Source organism: Oncorhynchus clarkii, chromosome 9 (assembly GCF_045791955.1).
Source record: "Oncorhynchus clarkii lewisi isolate Uvic-CL-2024 chromosome 9, UVic_Ocla_1.0, whole genome shotgun sequence".
NCBI classification, from domain to species: domain Eukaryota; kingdom Metazoa; phylum Chordata; class Actinopteri; order Salmoniformes; family Salmonidae; genus Oncorhynchus; species Oncorhynchus clarkii.
In genome coordinates, this window is record NC_092155.1 from 54,353,256 (window position 1) to 54,374,425 (window position 21,170).

Sequence of the window (21,170 nt, forward strand, 5' to 3'; positions counted from 1 at the left end):
AATCTCAGTCTCCCACGTTGTAGGCAACAACTTTACCACTGAACCACCAACACAATTACAATAATTGAGTTTCCTCGCCAATAATTGTGCTGGATTTGTCCCAAACACAACGCTTTGTTTTCAGGACATAAAGTTAATTTCTTTGGCAATATTTTTAAAAAAAGAGTTTCACTTTAGTGCCTTATCGCAAACATGATGCATGTTTTGGAATATATTTTATTCTGTACAGGCTTCTAGTTAATTATTTGTGTGATTTTTTAAAATGTATTTATTTATCAGGGTGTGATGCAGCACCCCTACTTCCAACAGCTATGATATCTTTGTAGTGACTGGGTGTCTTAATACAGCATCCAAAGTGTAATTAATAACTTCACCATGCTCAAAGGGATATTCAATATCTGCTTTTGTTTTACCCATCTACCAATAGGTGCCCTTCTTTGTGAGGCATTGGAAAACCTCTCTGGTCTTTGTGGTTGAATCTGTGTTTGAAATTCACTGCTCAACTGAGCAGGGGGTACAGGGATGAGGTAGTCATTCAAAAATAATGTTAAACACTATTATTGAGTCCATGCAACTTATTATGTGACTTGTTAAGCCTAAATTTACTCCTGAACTAATTTCCGCTTGCCTAAACAAAGGGGGTGAATACTTATGCAACAACTAGATTTTAGTTATTTAATTTGTAAACATTTGTAAAATTGTATTTTCACTTTGACATTATAGAGTAGATCACCATTACATCTATTTCAATCCCACTTTGAAACACAACAACATTTAAAAAATCTAAAGGTGATGAATACTTATGATACCCACTGTAGGTCTGCAGAGGAAATATAAATGATTCTACCAAATTCCTTTGACCATGTTCATACGGTACTGTGTGTAGGTAGATCTGTTCACAGTATCTGGCTCTATTTACTGCTGGTCTCTGCTGCCTCCCTGTGGAAGTTGTACTGATGTGTTTTAGATCTACATTTTTAGATGCATTCAAGGTTCTAGGTTCGTTCATATTCAATAAATTGGGAGTTGTACATCAGTTAAGACACAGGGACTGAATGCCTTTGACTATTTATTGAGGATCGGGATGCTGATTGGAGTAATTCATTAAGGAAGGGTTGATAATAAAAGGGATTGCAGAAATTAGGATGAACATGAATCAGATGTATGCCCCGCCTTTGCTGATTGGCGAGGGGAAGCGATTGGTTGGAAATTGAGGTTTTCAAAGGATGAGTCTTATTTCATGGCCCTCACAATATTCTAATTTTCTCTTCTCCCTCTTTGCCATTTTCGCCTCCTGCTTTTTTTCTTTTAATTGTTGCTTCCTTATTTTCTTCTGCCTCTTCCTTCTTCTCATTCAATCGTTTTTTTTCTCCTCAGCTCTCTTTTTTGCCTCCTACTGCACTTGCTTCTTTTCCTCCTCCTTTTCCCACACTATCCTTATCTTATATTTTCTCCCTCTCTTTATCCCTCATTCTCTGTTTCTCCCAACACCTTTTCTCCTCCTTTCCCATTATCACCTGTTCTGTCTTTTTGCCCTTTCTTCCCTGCTTTTGCCTTCTGCTGCAATTTCTTGAGGATCTGCTGTTTGTTCTTTAACTCCTGTTCTATGAATTGTCTTTGTTGTTTAACACCAGTCTCTCCTCCTCATCACCCTCATTATCACTCAGAGGTTTTCTCCCTCTCCTTCTTCTCTTTTTTCTCACTCTCCTTTAGGTTATCCTTTCCCTTCCTCCTCACTTCTTCAGTTTTACAAGGGACAGGACTGCCCCCACTCCTGCATCAGACGCATTAACCTCTACTACGAACTGACGGGAAGGTTTAACCAGGATGGGAACAGTGGTGAAGCGATGTTTTAGGCCCGCTCAGCAGCAGAGGACCATGTGAACAAAACCTTGGGAGAGGGGAGTGCTGACAAGGGGGAAGCCAGGGTGCTGTAACCCCGGATAAAGCGCCGATAGAAGTTGGCAAACCCCATCAATCGTTGCAGCTGCACCCTGGACGAAAGCTGGGGCCAGTCCACCACCACTCTCCCCTCCCCGTGATCCATCTGGACACTCCCAGCGGAGATGATGCACCCCTGAAAGGGGATGGTGGAGCGATGGAACTCGCACTTCTCTGCCTTAACAAACAGCTGGTTCTCCAGGAGTTGTTGAAGAACCTGTCGGACTAGGAGCACATGTTCTTGGGGGGAGCGGGAGAAGACGAGGATGTCATCAATGTAGACAAAGATGAACCAGTTCAACATGTCGCGGAGAACATCATTTACCAGAGCCTGTAACACAACAGGGGCGTTGATGAGGCCAAATGGCATGACCAAATACTCGTAGTGGTCGCTGGCCGTGTTGAAGGTGGTCACTCATCCCCCTCCCGGGTTTGCTGGGTCAGTCATGGCTAGTTTGTACTAACACGTTTGAAGGTAAGACCCAGGTGAAGACAATGTCGAAATAACAAAAGTTTATTAAATCGAACACGGGCAGTCAAAGGTAAGGACGGCAGGCAGGCTCAGAGTCAGGTCAGGCAGAGGTCAGTAATCCAGAGTAGCGGGGCAAAGGTACAGGCCTGCAGACAGGATCAGGACAGGCAGAAAGGTCAAAACTAAAAAAAACAAGAACTAGAAAACAGGCACTATAGACAGGACAGGAGCAAGGGGAAAATGCTATAAATACACAGGGGATAATGGGCGACACCTGGAGGAGGGTGGAGACATTCACAAAGACAGGTGAAAAAAGATCAGGGTGTGACACCTTGCTGCTATTCCATGTTGGAGAATCTTGAACATGGCTGTCTCCATCTTCTGGTTGAGTTCTGTCAGCTTCTGGTAGAACTCGGAAAGCACATTTCAAAATTCCAGAGGTGAATTGACAAATATTTTCTAATATACACTACCGGTCAAAAGTTTTAGAACACCTACTCATTCAAGGGTTTTTATTTATTTTTCTTATTTTCTACATTATAGATTAATAGTGAAGACATCAAAACTATGAAATAACACATATGGAATCATGTAGTAACCAAAAAAGTGTTAAGCAAATCTAAATATATTTTATATTTGAGATTCTTAAAATAGCCACCCTTTGCCTTGATGACAGCTTTGCACACTCTTGGCATTCTCTGAACCAGCTTCATGAGCTAGTCACCTGTAAGATTGCGTCGAAGAGGTTGGTTGACGTTTTACATGCCCGTAATCAATTGTGCTATTTTGTTTGTTTCTTTGCATTGTTTGTAACTTATTTTGTACATAATGTTGCTGCTACCGTGTCTTATGATAAAATAACTTCTGGACATCAGAACTGGTATTACTCACCACGGACTGGAAGAAGCTTTTTCCTTTAACGAGTCCGACGAGAAAGATATACTGCTTTCCTGGGAACAGGCCCAGATCCCTGTCATTTGTGTGAATAAAAGGCAGATGAAAAGAGGATGCATATCAGGCTTCCTTTTGAGAATCCGTAGGCGAGGGAGTAAACTCCCACTGCCATCAATTCTACTTGCTAACATGCAACATGGAAAATAAAATTGATGATCTACAGTGAAGCATGGTGGTGGCAGCATCATGCTGTGGGGATGTTTTTCATCGGCAGGGACTGGGAAACTGGTCAGAATTTAAGGAATGATGGATGGCGCTAAATACAGGGAAATTCTTGAGGGAAACCTGTTTCAGTCTTCCAGAGATTTGAGACTGGGACGGAGGTTCACCTTCCAGCAGGACAATGACCTTAAGCATACTGCTAAAGCAACACTTGAGTGGTTTAAGGGGAAACATTTAAATGTCTTGAAATGGCCTAGTCAAAGCCCAGACCTCAATCCAATTGAGAATCTGTGGTATGACTTAAAGATTGCTGTACACCAGTGGAACCCATCCAATTTGAAGGAGCTGGAGCAGTTTTGTCTAGAAGAATGGGCAAAAATCCCAGTGGCTAGATGTGCCAAGCTTATAGAGACATAACCCAAGAGACTTGCAGCTGTAATTGCCGCAAAAGGTGGCTCTACAAAGTATTGACTTTGGGGGGGATGAATAGTTATGCGTGCACAAATGTTCTGTTTTTTTATTTTTATTCCAAGTTGTAAGGCAACAAAATAGGAAAAATGCCGAAGGGGGTGAATACTTTCGCAAGCCACTGTAGCTACCTTTTTAAAAAGGTCAGTCATGATCATTAATGAGAAACTGACTAAACTGCCTTTCGTTGATTATATAGAACACATTTAATTGTGAAATAAATAAATTATATCTAATTCTTTAATAATATTTATTTATGTTATTTATTTGACATTTTGCAGGATAAAATCTCTTGAGATGCACCATTTCATTTTCAAGAGTGTAAAAATAAAATAATACTCAGTAACAAAAATAATGGCAACTACTATCTTATAATAGTAACAATTAAATTATATATATATATAAAAAAGCATACATTAAGAGCATAATAAAGTAATTTTTGTACAACTACCAATAGGCCTACAGCTAATAAAAACTACTGCTACAATTACTAATACAACTAATACAAAACATGTACCTATAATATATACTGTACATATATACTTACTTACAAATATCTTCACATGGGGATGTTTCTACTAAAAAACAGAAACAGTTTTTTCTTAAAATTAACAATTCACTGTGTGATTTTCAAGCCTGGATTTTAATAGGTAAATTATTGAATCAGTTGGGCCTTTGTAACTGAGAGAACTTACTCCAACCTCCTAATGTAGGGTGGCTTGGGGTTAAATGCCCCACTCCTGTAATTCTCACAGAAACCAGTTTATGTCATCGTTTTTTTAAACAGATGCAACTAGTTTTGCTCAACAAAAAAATGTAATCTGTCTCATCCCAACTTTTTAAGTTACTTCAACAAAACTATTTTGAAGTACAAATCCCCCCTTGAGAGAATTGAGACGTGGATTGTGTATGTGTGCCATGGGCAAGCCAAAATATTTAAGTGCTTTTGGACACAGTATGGTAGTCGGTGCCAGGTGGACTGGTTTGAGTATGTCAAGAACTGCAACGCTGCTGGGTTTTTCACGCTCAACAGTTTCCCATGTGTATCAAGAATGGTCCACCACCCAAAGGACATCCAGCCAACTTACTTTTAGTGTTGAAGCATCATCCAGACCGTTTTTTTTGGTCAGAGTTCCATTCCTGATATGTATTTGGCAGGCTTAGGTGCTTGCATTAGCCACATAGTGGTAGTGGCCAGACTCACAAAAGTGCTTCAAAAAATCTCCACATAAAATTCTAAAGACTATTAAGTTTTCGGGGAGGCTGTAGAAAAATCTGATATTGTTTTTTTCTGCAAACTTTCGCAATTGTGCTTTTAAAGAAAATGGACTAGCTACTTCAGTCGTAGTTTGTTGCATGCAAAGATTTTTATAACTAACCCAAGATAGACCAGAGTCTGTCGTTTCCAATGGGAGCAAATTAATAATAGTTGGCAGAACAAGCAAGGACGTGGGCAGAGCCAAGCATGAGTTAGTGAGATCCTATTGGCGCGTTCTAGCATTTATTTGCATATTTCCGTTAGGAAAAGTCTACTCTGTGAAGTGCGCTTGTGCAATAACTACATTTGCACTCCTTCTAAACAATGCCATTTTTTAAGACTTTGGCAAAGGTTCAAGTCTACAAAACCCTGTCCACTCTGTTGTTACAGATTATATTTTTGGAAACAGAAAACCGTATGGAGGTCAAATATTTCATAGATGAGAAAATTTTAAGAATGTCAACCAAAATCTATCATCTCCCACTGGGCTTCCTTTCATCACCATATTTGGCAGTGAATGGAAATGCCAACTGGATACTTCACATTTATATGTCCAGTGAAATATCTGTCTCATTGTTCTAGTTGGCCTAGATGTCACTAGCTTGGACAGGGATAAGATTACAGAAAGCCTAGATGACAAAGAAGCTACATGTAACCTTTAGTTAACTAGGAAAGTCAGTTAAGAACAAATTATTATTTACAATGACGACCTACCCCAGCCAAACCCAGCTGGGCCAACTGTGCACTGCCTTATGGGACTCCCAATCATGTGATACAGCCTGGATTCAAACCAGGGACTGTAGTAGTGGCACCTCTTGCACTGAGATGCAGTGCCTTAGACCACTGCGCCACCCGGGAGCCCATAGGTTGTTGGATTGCTAAAGTAGTAGTGTAGAACATGTTTATATGTTCATTTACTTATGCAAAAGTGTATTTTTTTATTAGTTGTACTGTATGTGTGTTTACTTGTATAACCTTTATTACAAATCAATTGTCTACAAAACATACTGTACTTGCACAGTGTTACCTTTATTTGGGAACATGCTTATGTGTCATAAAATTATTTGGGAACAATGTTAAAGAACAAGTAACTTTATGTTGTTCACATAGTCAAAGGCACTTATACACCTTGTATTTACATGGTTATAGCCATAGACATGTTGTATAATACATCTTGGCGTCATTACGTATTCAGTCTTTATACATTCTTGAAAATCAAGTGGTACAGAGAAGCAGGTGCGTGTCACACCCTGATCTGTTCCACCTGTCTTTGTGCTCGTCTCCACCCCCATCCAGGTGTCGACCATCTTCCCCATTATCCCCAGTGTATTTATACATGTGTTCTCTGTCTGTTGCCAGTTCGTTATGTTTCGTCAAGCCTACCAGCATTTTTCCTGTGCTCCTGTCTTGCTCTAGTTCCTGTTTTCCTGGTTTTGACCATTTTGCCTGAGCCTATCTGCCGTTCTGTACCTTGTCACACCACCCTGGATTACTGACGTCTGCCTGTCCTGACCCTGAGCCTGCTTGCTGTTCTGTACCATTCGGACTCCGCTCTGGATTACTGACCTCTGCCTGCCCTTGACCTGTGGTCCATTGGCAGCTAACAAAATGAGCACATAGAACTCAGAGATAGGACAGACCAATGCAGCAGTAGGCCTATGACTTGCAGCAGTAGGCCTATGACTTCCATCGTTAACTAAGTAAAAATAAATAGGCCTATAGCCGACAAATAAAAATGCCTGTTCTTTCAATCACATTTATCTCTCTACTCTGCCTGTCTGCCTCCCTTTATTTCTTTCTGTCTTGACTTGAGCTATCACTAGTGAAGTCCAACATTGTATCAAATCATCAACTGGGTCCGGCCAGAAGCTGTCGCTAGCGAACTTGAAACATTGTATTAAATAGCCTATTCCGGACCCTCAGAGTCTCCCGTGCCAGTGAGCTGGGTACAGACAGCTTTACTGGATATATAGGATCATCAGATCATTATATTTTGCCCTTTCACACCAAGGCTTGGTGATTATCAAGTCCGGGTATGTTGGAAATATTTTTCAAATACTGAGGAATATTGAATTTATGTTGCACACATATCCAGATGATTGCTGCATATCATTTTGCACAATAACACTATTGGCATGATCAAGGCATAATCAATCTTTCTGTAGGTGGGCGTCTCGGTCAAAGACGGAACACTGGTGTATAGCCCTGGTATATAGCCTGCAAAGACATGAGATGGCTGTAGAGTTTATTGTGGGGACGTTTTAAAGCACATAGTAAGGCCACTACCACTAAATGGCTCATGCAAGCAATTAAGCCAGCCAAACAAATTTCAGGAATGGAACTCTGACCAAAACAACTATTTGGATGATACTTCAACACTAAAAATAAGTGGAAAATTAGGTCTAACAGTGTGCAGTGCCATTTTGTTTCGATATTTGATCAATTGAAAATACGATACCAAGACTACAGCTTTTAAGAGTCAATTACTCAAAAATGCCAAAATAAAACGTATAAAATGTGCACAATGTTGTGTGTAATTTGTAAATGGTGCTGTTGTTGAAATATAGTCCATTAAATACTGTCAAACTATTAGAAACTTGTTTTGTTCAGTGCTGCTTTTGACATTATCGATCATGGTCTGCTGCTAGAAAAATGTGTTATGGCTTTACACCACCTGCTATATTGTGGATAAAGAGTTACCTGTCTAATAGAACACAGAGGGTGTTCTTTAATCGAGGCCTTTACAACATAATCCAGGTAGAATCAGGAATTCTAGTAAAGCCAGTGTGTCTATGTATGCGGATGACTCAACACAATACACGTCAGCTACTACAGCAACTGAAATGACTACAATACTTAACAAAGAACTGCAGTTAGTTTCAGAATGGGTGGCAAAGAATAAGTTAGTCCTAAATATTTCAAAAGCTAAAAGCAGTGTATTTGGGACAAATCATTCACTAAACCCTACATCTCAACTAAATCTTGTAGTTAATAATGTGGCAATTGAGCAAGTTGAGGTGACTAAACTGCTTGGAGTAACCCTGGACTGTAAACTGTCATGGTAAAAAAATATGGATACAACAGGAGCTAAGATGGGGAGAAGTATGTCCTTAATAAAGCACTCCTCTACCTTCTTAACAGCGCTATCAACAAGGCAGGTCCTACAGGCTCTAATTTTGTCGCACGTGGACTACTGTTCAGTTGTGTGGTCAGGTGCGAGGGACTTAGGAACATTGCAATTGGCTCCGAACGGGGCAGCACGGCTGGCACTTGGAGGTACACAGAGAGCAAACAATAATATGCATGTCAATCTCTCCTGACTCAAAGTAGAGGAGAGATTGACTTCATCACTACTTGTATTTATGAGAGGTATTGACATGTTGAAAGCACCAAGCTGTCTGTTTAAGCAACTAGCACACAGCTCAGACACCCATGCATACCCCACAAGACATGCCACCAGAGGCCCCTTCACAGTCCCCAAGTCCAGAACAGACTATGGCAGGTGCACAGTACTACATACAGCCATGACTACATGGAACTCTATTCCACATCAGGTAACTGATGCAAGCAGTATAATCAGATTTTAAAAACAGATAAAGATACACCTTATGGAAGAGTGAGGACTGTGAAGCAACACAAACATAGGCACAGACACATGCAGGCACACATAACATATGCACTATACACACATGGATTTTGTTTTGTAGATATGTTGTAGTGGAGTATAGACCTGAGGGCACACACATTGTGAATTCTGTAATGAATGTATTGTAATGTTTTTAAAATAGTTTAACTGCCTTAATTTTACCAGACCCCAGGATGAGTAGCTGCTGCCTTGGCAATCAAAATTCAGTTTCCCTATTGCTTTAAAAAATGTTGCTTGACCTCTAGCTTCCTATATTCACCTGAACCTAAATTGTTTAATACCATTATGCTTCTCACACATGTTGCTCTCAGAACCACATCACCAATGCTACAAATTAAAATCAATACAGTTCTCATTAAGAGGTACTCACCACCTTGCAGATTCAGAACATCATTGGAGAGTGTATTAACCTTGAGTCATAATGATTTTATGAGTGAAACTGTGTTCTATGCTTGCAGCCTGGACCACTGATGTCATATATGCACCCTTATTGTGACACAGTACACAGTAAAGGGGAGGAGTCAGTCAACATCCAGAACATTGATACTGCTCCAATCTACATTATCCATGGAAAAATTATAAATCAGTTTTATAAAACATACTTGTAATTTGAGAAGATCATTGGCCAAAATATTTCCCAAATTATCACAGAAAATAATAGTGCAGCCTACCAGAATGTAATATGTTATCTTGTATCAGCTATTGAAGATATCTATTGATTCAGTCATTGACATACTGTACATAATCAAAAAGTAAAAAAATATACATTTAAGATAAGATATTTCAAAATATTAATGAAATCAAATACTGTAAAGATGTTCATTTATTGCCACATTACATGTCATACAAGACAGAGTGCTTCACAATCATTCATAAGCAAATCTCCCAAATGAAGCATTTCTTTAAACCTGATCAATAATACTGGAACTGCCATTAACCAGATAAAATATAAATTCATTACAAGTCACCTAAACTTTTTCAGTATTGTTCACAAAACATTTCATTCTGTTTACAATGATGTTTCTCTCTTCCCTTTCTTCTTTGGCTGCAATCAGAGAGATTCAACACAAAACAAACTCAGAGGCCAAGATGTACTGCATGGTCAATGTCAACATCATCCCTCATTCACCAGCATAGAAAGAGACACACTGTATTGACTCTACAGAGGAAACTATGTACACCAATATCCTCATAGTCAACCACAACCCTGAACACATTCACACACACCCTATCGCAGACACTATACATTTGCAAAGAAACTAAAGGGTATATGAAAGTCATCCAATGTGATTGAGATTGATTCTGTGTGCAAAACATTGTCAACCGCTGCTTTATTTGGCTATGCTCTGTCTATATACTAAGTGTATTTAGAGCTGGCACTAGAGTGACCGGCTCCAAGAGGTTTTGGTCAGGTGTTCCTTTGCTCTGAAGAACCTTCTGTCGATGCCTTTCCTCTTGTCGCTTTTTCTTCACCAAGTGCTGCTGCTCTTTCCTCTGCTTGTTTGAAGCCTGAGAGAGGGGTTGAAAATCAGGGGGTCAAGATGAAAAGGGGGAGACTTCATGTCCGTTCTGAATTAAATTGAGAAATGCAGGTCTATTTAATCTGAAACTTGAATTGAAATAGTCGCACAGACTCAGAATACTGATACAGAACTGGGATTTGAGTGCAGAGCCGTCGTATAGCGAGAACACTCTCCGGCACGTCACATATACTATTACAACTCCCCACATGAGACCAGGGTTCAATCCATGTGTTCACCTTTCCCACTGTTTCTCCAACTTGCCTGTCTCCCCATCTAATGTCCTTACTGTCTGAATAGAATGTGTTAAATTACAAAATAATATATATTTTTAAAGAATTAGAATTTGAGCATCTTACCTTGGATTTGTGTAGGTTGCCTCCATCAGGTGGAAGTTTGTGATCACTGCATTCTGTCGCTGCCTCTCTACACGCAGAGCATGATCCCGAGGCACACTGGCCGTGACACACTTGGGCTGATAGCTCAGAATCCAACAGCCACCCAGCGTTGATTGTGGCGACACTCAGTTGAAACAGATTCTCCTCTTCACCTGAGAGACATAGCACACAAAACATATATATATCAGATGCTCCTGTTGATCATTATCAAGAGGTTTTTGGTTGGTAGCTCCATCTAAAAGATGGAAATCCCCAAAACAGCCAATAAACATCAGTTGTATTTATTAGCAATGTTTATTATAAGAGGTAGGCTAAGACTGCAGACAAATTAAAGTTTGATAGGGAGTTGGGGTTAGAAAAGGACCCCAAACAGCTAGTAGACACTGATAATCAGAATGCACTGGGGGAGAAGACACTCACAGTTCGGGCCCATGTTCTTCAGGGAATTTAGGATCACATTGTCCTCCTCTGAGGAGGTGGGCGAGGGGGCTTTCCGTCTGTCTGTCTGGCTGTCACCAAACTCACGCTGCCCACTCGAATTATGTAGATTCTGAAGGGACAAGAGTGGGGTGGGGGGGGGGGGGGGTAAAAGAAATTGTGAGAATAGGACTAATCCAAAGGTCAAAATATTTAGTAGTGTGTTTTAGCTGAAAGGGTCGTTTTCGTACCTCTATACGCAGCTGAGCAGGGCTCTCAGAGTTGTCACCGAATGGTCTTACACTGTCATAATGGTCTCCATAGCGATAGGCAATGTGTAACTCTCGGCCAACCAGCTTCTCAGAGCCATTTATCTGAATTGAGGAAACATAATGAGTAGGAACTATCAATTGGGGTATTTTGTACATTCTGTTTCATTAGAAGAGGACTTCAGTTTAAAAAACAGTAGTGTGCCAGAATGTAGTCTCGTGGTAGGACCATATATACCACCTCGCAACAGGGGATTCATGCCTCTCCTCGCTGACCTTTTCATATATACCCTTCTATTTTGTACTACGCCCTTATTTACTTTCCTATTGTTCTTTCAGAAAAAAAATATAATAAATAAAAAAAATAGGCTTACTTAATGAGATTGTTTTTAAAGGAGATCCCAAACAAAGTCAAATAAAGTGCTTACCCAATTGTGCATTGCTATACCCTTTATACAGCTTAATATCTCTAGCCAAAAGTAGTAAACTATATGGGCAATAGGGTGTCATTGAGGTTACTACCTCCCACAGTGGGGTGTTGAGCTGATGAATGACCACTTTAAGCTGTTGGCTGCGGGCGAACGCCACGATGGCATCATTGCCAGCAAAAGTGCCAGGCTGGGAGAGGTTTGACACTGAGAGGAAGAGAACAACATAACAACAGAGAAAAACATTAGTGACAAGACCTTTAAAGACAATATTTAGGTTGACTTGCATGCTATCAGAAACTTGGGCAGCCAACAACATTTTCACATGCAAATAGTATTTGGTTTCTATCATATTGGGCCATTTCCTTACAATGCTGTGTGAAGGGCACATCATCCTCCACAAAGGGCTCAAAGTCCTGCCGGTGTGACATCATGTACTGCACAGTCTCCTGGCGCAGGCGCAGGTGTCCCCGAGAGTGTCCCTCCAACTGGTCACCCAGAGCCCGGAACAGGCAATTACTACAGAACGGACACAGTATTAGTCAACGTTATAACAGACATTTATAACAGCACTTTGGTGGCATTCCAGGCTGACTACATTTCAGACTTTGCATTGCATCAACCAATGATTACATGCCACATCATCAATTACAGTCTGGCATCAGAATGCTATATCATATGATATGTGGTTAGCTGATATGTTAAATACCTATTGCGTTGTGAGGTCTGGCAAGTGTCTGCAATGTAGTCAGCCTGGAACGTGGTCCTTCTCTCTCTGAATCTTACCCATCTCCAGGCACCTCTCTCAGTTTGAGCCCCAGCGCATGGAGCTGGTTGGAGAAGCTGACGAACTCCTCTCCATCATCCCTGTCCTGGGGGCGGTTCTTACGGTCCTTTGCGATTGCCCTGCGCGCGGACCGCTCATCCCGCTTCCGCTCCGCGTCACACTTCCTGTTTCCCCCACGCACTGGCTTTCCTGTCTGCTTCCGAGACATGGCTGCCGGGCCTACAGACACAGATCTTTACAGATGCAGTAGATCTCTCCGTCATTCACTGGCACATGCAGTTGGGTTACTTCCACACAGGTGGAATCCTGTGTTTCAGAAAGAGGAGGGAAAGAATAGAGATGAGAGTTTGAATGCAACTTAGAAAATGAGCTACAACGTGTAACAACTCAGTTACTTCCACATTTCACATACACTAACTGGGATAGTAGCCAGCTACAAAAAAATATTAGCTAGTTACAGTCAGTTGATACGTGGCACAGCAGGCAATTGCAATTCCAAATGGGTTAGCTAATTATGATGTAGCTGTCTAGCTCTCAAACTGTAGGCAGCATTCTGCCTTCTCCTAACTGTTTTCAGCCTTCTGCTTCGCCCACGACTGGCTCATGTGAACTACAATCCCAAAGCTGTTTTTTATTGTTCAGAAACGTCAACAATCATCGCTTGTGATATAGCTTTCGAAACATATGGCCTTTATATTTCATAAGCGAGAAACTATCCTTAAAATTAATATATATATATATACACATATACTTACTGTAGCAGTTCTGCACAGAGCCATACATCTATGGGTGCCTCAATCCACAAAACTACACTTCTGATAAACTGCGTTATGCGATAAACTGAGTTATGCTTAGTAACAAGTGTTTGGAGCACACTAGATAGCTAATTAGCATGTCTTTTTTCATTAAACAAGCGCTGTAACATGGAGATATGGTCATGTGGGAACACTGAGTTAACCCTAAGCCCTGTAAAAAGGTGTATCTATTTAGCCCTCTCCTGTACACCATGTTCACCCACGACTGCGTGGCCACGCACGCCTCCAACTCAATCATCAAGTTTGCGGACGACACAACAGTGGTAGGCTTGATTACCAACAACGACGAGACGGCCTACAGGGAGGAGGTGAGGGCCCTCGGAGTGTGGTGTCAGGAAAATAACCTCACACTCAACGTCAACAAAACTAAGGAGATGATTGTGGACTTCAGGAAACAGCAGAGGGAACACATGATTGTGGACCCTATCCACATCGATGGAACAGTAGTGGAGAGGGTAGTAAGTTTTAAGTTCCTCGGCGTACACATCACAGACAAACTGAATTGGTCCACCCACACAGACAGCATCGTGAAGAAGGCGCAGCAGCGCCTCTTCAACCTCAGGAGGCTGAAGAAATTTGGCTTATCACCAAAAGCACTCACAAACTTCTACAGATGCACAATCGAGAGCATGCTGTCGGGCTGTATCACCGCCTGGTACGGCAACTGCTCCGCCCACAACCGTAAGGCTCTCCAGAGGGTAGTGAGGTCTGCACAACGCATCACCGGGGGCAAACTACCTGCCCTCCAGGAGACCTACACCACCCGATGTCACAGGAAGGCCATAAAGATCATCAAGGACAGCAACCACCCGAGCCACTGCCTGTTCACCCCGCTATCATCCAGAAGGCGAGGTCAGTACAGGTGCATCAAAGCTGGGACCGAGAGACTGAAAAACAGCTTCTATCTCAAGGCCATCAGACTGTTAAACAGCCACCACTAACATTGAGTGGCTGCTGCCAACACACTGACTCAACTCCAGCCACTTTAATAATGGGAATTGATGGGAAATGATGTAAAATATATCACTAGCCACTTTAAACAATGCTACCTAATATAATGTTCCCTACATTACTCATCTCATATGTATATACTGTACTCTATATCATCTACTGCATCCTTATGTAATACATGTATCACTAGCCACTTTAACTATGCCACTTTGTTTACATACTCATCTCATATGTATATACTGCACTCAATACCATCTACTGTATCTTGCCTATGCCGCTCTGTACCATCACTCATTCTTATATCTTTATGTACATATTCTTTATCCCCTTACACTTGTGTCTGTCTATAAGGTAGTAGTTTTGGAATTGTTAGCTAGATTACTTGTTGGTTATTACTGCATTGTCGGAACTAGAAGCACAAGCATTTCGCTACACTCGCACTAACATCTGCTAACCATGTGTATGTGACAAATAAAATTTGATTTGATTTGATTTATTATTATTTCTCGCTGATATGAAAGATAAGATCCTTATGCTTCCAAAACCATTCCGCAAACGATGCGTTGGGCGGTTAAAAAAACTACTCGACAGACAAATCTGGCCCAAGGCATTATGCCAACTGTAAAGTTTGGTGGTGGAGGAGGAATAATGGTCTGGAGTGGTTTTTCATGGTTCGGACTAGGCCCCTCAGTTTCAATGAAGGGAAATCTTAACGCTACAGCATACAATGACATTCTAGACAATTCTGTGCTTTCAACTTTGTGGCATCAGTTTGGGGAAGGCCCTTTCCTGTTTCCGCATGACAATGCCCCCGTGCACAAAGCGAGGTCCATACAAAAAAGGTTTGTCGAGATCTGTGAGGAAACACTTGACTGGCATGCACAGAGCCCTGACCTCAACCCCATCGAACACCTTTGGGATGAATTGGAACACCAACTGCGAGCCAGGCCTAATCGCCCAACATCAGTGCCTGACCCCACTAATGCTCTTGTGGCTGATGGAAGCAAGTCCCCTCAGCAATGTTCCAAATCTATTTGAAAGCCTTCTCAGGAGAGTGGAGGCTGTTACAGCATCAAAAGGAGACCAATTCCATATTAATGCCCATGATATTGGAATGAGAGGTTTGAGGAGCAGGTGCCCACATACTTTTGGTCATGTAGTGTATGTGCAATGAAATGGAACTGAGAGTCATGATCAAGGACCTGTCATGCTAGCTAGCTGGTAGACCTGGCATCCTGGACAACAGCAACAGCTGACAGGGCATAGAGATCCTATTAAACTACTAATTATATTAGTATATATTATATTATAATGCCTAATTCTGTGACGGGTTGATGTCGACAAGCTTGAGCGAGCCTACGGCTGCACAATAGAACGAGTCTAAATTCACCCAAGGCTGAAAAACGGCAAAAGAACGTTGGCTAAACTGGAACACTAGCGCGAGGCCATAGCAAATGAATTGAATAGAACGTTCAGGAGGCGAACTGCTGCCACGGTGTTCAATAGAACTAATAGAAGCTGGTAGGGTGAAAAATGCACCAAAATAAGGCGTTTTTTCGTGATTACTTCAAGCAGCTGGGACATATGGTAATATTGTGAAACTGGGCTGCACGGCGGATGTAATGAACTAGTTATCAGAAAAAAAGCGGTGTTAAACATTTCATGTGTTCAGCCTGACGTTAGTGGACTGGCCAATTGACGCGTTACCGTAGCTAGCTATAGCTAATTGCATTCGCTGTTATGTCAGCTGGATATGACTGCAAGAAAGCTAGGTTAGCCGACTTTTTAGCTAGGTAACTAGTTTGCAAACGTTAGCTGCTAATGCTACTGGATATGTTTGTTAGCCAGTTGGCTAGCTCCAGTCTCGTTCTCGCTGATTTCGAGTTAACCACAACAGTGAATACCTGTCAAGCCATCAGAATACAACGAAGGTAACAAGTTACTCACATTCCACAGAGAACACCCGATGACACTCAACGAACGTCCTGTACTACGTTATTTTTACCTAAATAAGATCTGACTCATGAGCTTGTTTACAATTGCTGTTCAGCGCCACCATCTCCGAGTACGGAAGTGTGAGTGCATCAAATCATATCAACAGGTCGTTTTCAATAAAACGTCACAATACGTTTGATCTGGCTGCAAGTAGACCCCCAGCTCCACTAAAACCATTGACAAACTACTTGCCGTTTTCTAGGGATTGTTAAATACATGTTATAACTATTTGGTTTTAATATCGTCACCTATTGAGCATAATCAGCAACGACAAATGTCCGATTATTCAATGCAAAACAATTGCGCACATTTAGCTGTATCATCAGAGTTATACTGCAAGTAATTGCATGCTTTTCATGATGAGTATAAACATCAATGATGCATAATAGAAAATGCCCGCACTGAAGATGTCTATATTGGTCTGTTAAAACAACTACTTTTGTGAAAATGTTTTTTACTAAATGTATTTGAGTATTTACCAGCATTTGTAATTTGAGTCTGATAATTATTTGTACTAAACAATTAATCTGATAATACTTGTGGAATATAAAAAATATTTGCTTGATATGTTTTCCACTTCCTTTAAATATTTAGCAATTGAAACTTATTTCTATGTGTTAACTGAAACGGTCTATTAAATTATTTTACATGTTAGTAGGTGCTCTTATCAAGAGCAATTTACAGTAGTAAGGCCTACATTTTAGTACTGGTCTCCCATGGGAATCAAACCCATAACCCTAGTGTTGCAAGCACCATGCTCTACTAACTGAGCCACATATCATCACAATCCACTTGATGTCTCAACGTACTCAGGTCTACAGGTACCAAACCTAGATTACCAGCCTATGTACAATAAGTGGTTTGTAAGGATGTTATAGTAATATTTTCCATGTTATTTGATCAAGAAATTATTTAATTTGATGTGGATGTTTTGTGTCTTTGTCCATCACTTTGCACCTTTGAGGATTGGGTTTTGTTCTTTCTGGATTCTATTAGAATGACAATAGCAGAGAAAGTGACAGGGCCACAACTCGTACAGTTCCAACTACTGAATCCTGCAGATGTCTATATTGGTCCGCTGATACTAGTAAAGGCCCAGTGCACTACTTTTGTGAAAATATATATTAATATTTATATTAATATATGTTTTAAATTATGATTTTAAGGGGGTGCTACAGCACCCTCAGCACCCCTACTTCCCGCGGCTATGTACCACTGTAAATGGCCCTTCTGCTGTTTGATAGGCAGAGCCCACAAAAGATGTGAAATTAACCTAAACCACTCATAGTTGTCAGGTATAGTTCACTTGTATTAAAAATCACTCAAATATCCAATTAATGGTGGCCTATATTAAGAGATATCATGAGGCTACCCTACATGTCTGAAATTACATGATCAATTGATGTTGTATAACTGATGATAGAGCTAAATGTGTGCAATTGTTTTGCATGGAATAATCAGAAATGTGTAGGTCTGACTATGCTCTTCAGGAGGTGATGATATTACAACCAAATAGTTAACATGTATTTGACAATCCCTTGAAAACAGCACGCAGTTGTCAATGGTTTTAGAAAAGCTATGGGTCTCCTTGTTTCACAACAGAGAAATCGAACACTACACCTTTTTGTGACATTTTATTGAAAATGACCCATTCGTAAAACATTCAGCTAACAAAAAAAAACCTACTTCAACTGTGTTGATAAATATGAATTACTTGATTTTCACTAAGCAAGAATGGTTTAGCTAATGTTGATGTAGAGAAATTGGGGATAGAGTGAGGCACAATAACAGGGAAAGACAACCCCTTGGCAATCATCTTTACAACAGTTGCATATCTTTGGTCATTGTGTAGGCTAGGCCTACTTATTAAAGTTGTGGTTAAGTTCAGATCAAGCTTTCTGTGCTATAAAACAACTTTGCATATCTACCAACTGAGATATGAAAATTTAGTTGGTACATGACAGTCAACAGTCATCAAACGAACAAGCTCTGAATCATGTTAATGTCAGAAATTTGTGTGTTACAGTGTATGACTCAGGATAAAGTGAAAATGTGTTATATTTTGATGCCCCACAATGCAGGCCCTAATTTCCAGTCCTCTCCTCCTTATGACAGATTGCAGTTGGAAAGAGTCATGTGGAGGAGGAGTGGGTTGAGGAGGACAGAGAGTGTTTGCTGTGGAGAATACCATCAGACATTGTCACAGATGTAGCCTCAGGACCAAAAAGTGCATCAGCAGGCATTGGAAGGAAAGAAGACGGTCTATATAACAAACACATTCCAGTGTATACCTTCCCAGTTGTATTAGAGATTGGAATTAGAAACTAAAACTATGTGTTCTGGTTTACAAGCTAGGAATGTATTTTGTTGTGTATTTGTTTATGCATTGACATCTTGTACATAAAGTAGCTATCTGCTTTGTTTAAAGTGTAAAGGATGTACTATACCTGCTCTACTCATTACCTTAGCCCTATATGAGAAGGTAAGGATCAACAAGGTTAACATGATGCCCCTTTTACTATGTGTAGCCTATACAGTTCATTGTTACTAGCTAGTAGTCAGTTAGCCACTGCTAGCAGTCATCACCATTAACTCAGACATCTGCCAGCCTCAGCCCGGTCAATTCCTGCCAGTCTGCAAAGCGCGATATCAACCCAGAGCATATCGGGCTGCTTTTTCTCTACCACATCTCTGGAATCTTACCGCAAGCTCTGAACCTTTACTCCGGATCATCGCAGCTAGCTAGCTGCTATCCAAGAGGCTACTCCTGGCTAACGTCTCTGTCCCGAAGAAAGCACCAGTTAGCCTGGTGCTAGCCTCGAGCTAGGCCCATCTCCCAGCTAGCCGAATAAATCCATCAGACAATTCCTGGGCTTCAATACCTCTTTTGCCAATTGGCCTGGACCCTTTGCTGCCGACACGAAGCCTCATCCATCACGACTGGTCTGCCGACGTAACCGTCCGAGGGGGTTTCAACAGGCTCGTCCATTGCGACATCCCCCTGAGGCCCATCTGCTAGCCTGCTATGCCCGGTCTGCTAGCTGTCTGAATCGCCGTGCCTCCAGCTCGCCTAGCTACTCACTGGACCATATGATCACTTGGCTACACATGCCTCTCCCTAATGTCAATATGCCTTGTCTACTGCTGTTTTGGTTAGTGATTTTTGTCTTATTTCATTGTAGAGCCTCCAGCCCTGCTCAATATACCTTAGAGAGCATACCTTATACCTTAGAGACCTTTTGTTCCACCCCCCTCACCTGGCTCAAATGGTGCCTCTAGAGACAAAACCTCTCTCATCATCACTCAATGCCTAGGTTTACGTCCACTGTACTCACATCCTACCATACCCTTGTCTGTGCATTATGCCTTGAATCTATTCTTCCGCACCCAGAAATCTGCTCCTTTCGCTCTCTGTTCCGAACGCACTAGACGACCAGTTCTTTTAGCCTTTAGCCATACTCTTATCCTACTCCTTCTCTGTCCCTCTGGTGATGTAGAGGTTAACCCAGGCCCTGTAGCCCCCAGCATCACTCCCATTCCCCAGGCGCTCTCATTTGTTGACTTCTGTAACCGTTAAAGCCTTGGTTTCATGCATATTAACATTAGAAGCCTCCTCCCAAAGTTTGTTTTATTCACTGCTTTAGCACACTCCGCCAACCCGGATGTCCTAGCCGTGTCTGAATTCTGTCTTAGGAAAATCTTGAAATCTTGAAATTTCCATCCCTAACTGTAACATTTTCCATCAAGATAGAACTGCCAAAGGGAGCGGAATTGCAATCTACTGCAGAGATAGCCTGCAGAGTTCTGTCATACTATCCAGGTGTGTTCCCAAACAATTCGAACTTCTACTTTTAAAATTCCACCTTTCCAGAAACAAGTCTCTCACCATTGCCGCTTGTTATAGACCCCCTTCAGCCCCCAGCTGTGCCCTGGGCACCATATGTGAATTTATCGTCCCCCCCATTTATCTTCAGAGTTCGTACTGTTAGGTGACCTAAACTGGGACGTGCTTAACACCCCGGCCGTTCTACAATCTAAGCTATATGCCCTCAATTTCACACAAATTATCAAGAAACCTACCAGGTACAACCCTAAATCCGTAACCATGGGCACCCTCTTAGATATCATCCTGACCAACCTGCCCTCTAAATACACCTCTGCTGTCTTCAATCAGGACCTCAACGATCACTGCCTCATTTCCTGCGTGCATAATGGGTTCGCGGTCAAGCGACCACCCCTCATCACTGTCAAACGTTCCCTAAAACACTTCAGCGAAGCAGACCTTTCTAATTGGCCTACCCGGGCCGGGTATCCTGGAAGGATATTGACCTCATCCCGTCAGTAGAGGAAGCCTGGTTGCTCTTCAAAAGTACTTTCCTCTTCATCTTAAATAAGCATGCCCCAAGACTTGACTGCCCTTGACCAGCACAAAAACATCCTGTGGCGTTCTGCATTAGCATCGGATAGCCCCTGCGATATGCAACTTTTCAGGGAAGTCAAGAACCAATATACTCAGTTAGGAAAGCTAAGGGTAGCTTTTTCAAACAGAAATTTGCATCCTGGAGCACTCGTTTTTTTATCCTCATTTTTTGATCCTGGAGCACTCACTGTTTTGTCCCAAACAGTTTTGGGACACTGTAAAGTCCATGGAGAATAAGAGCACCTCCTCCCAGCTGCCCACTGCACTGA

At 41.5% G+C, this 21,170-nt stretch overlaps 1 protein-coding gene across 1 annotated transcript; it reads right to left on the reverse strand.

Moving 5' to 3' along the window:
• Window positions 1-9,706: 9,706 nt before the first annotated feature.
• LOC139417293 (OTU deubiquitinase 3) lies at window positions 9,707-16,572 on the reverse strand. The gene is made up of 8 exons (XM_071166555.1): window positions 16,434-16,572; window positions 12,720-13,026; window positions 12,304-12,452; window positions 12,028-12,140; window positions 11,488-11,610; window positions 11,240-11,369; window positions 10,781-10,971; window positions 9,707-10,410 (listed from the first exon to the last, which is right to left on the reverse strand). Exons 2-8 carry the CDS (start codon window positions 12,926-12,928, stop codon window positions 10,252-10,254), a joined length of 1,074 nt encoding a protein of 357 aa, XP_071022656.1. The 5' UTR covers window positions 12,929-13,026; window positions 16,434-16,572; the 3' UTR covers window positions 9,707-10,251.
• Window positions 16,573-21,170: the final 4,598 nt, after the last annotated feature.

What these genes read in the sequence shown, in the direction of transcription:
- LOC139417293 (XM_071166555.1), bottom strand. Translation starts at nt 12,928, where the DNA reads ATGTCTCGGAAGCAGACAGGAAAGCCAGTGCGTGGGGGAAACAGGAAG. An exon ending in AGAGAGGTGCCTGGAGATGG is followed by an intron (nt 12,453 to 12,719) that starts GTAAGATTCAGA and finishes TCCGTTCTGTAG; the next exon opens with TAATTGCCTGTTCCGGGCTC. An exon ending in TCAACACCCCACTGTGGGAG is followed by an intron (nt 11,611 to 12,027) that starts GTAGTAACCTCA and finishes TCCTCAATTCAG; the next exon opens with ATAAATGGCTCTGAGAAGCT.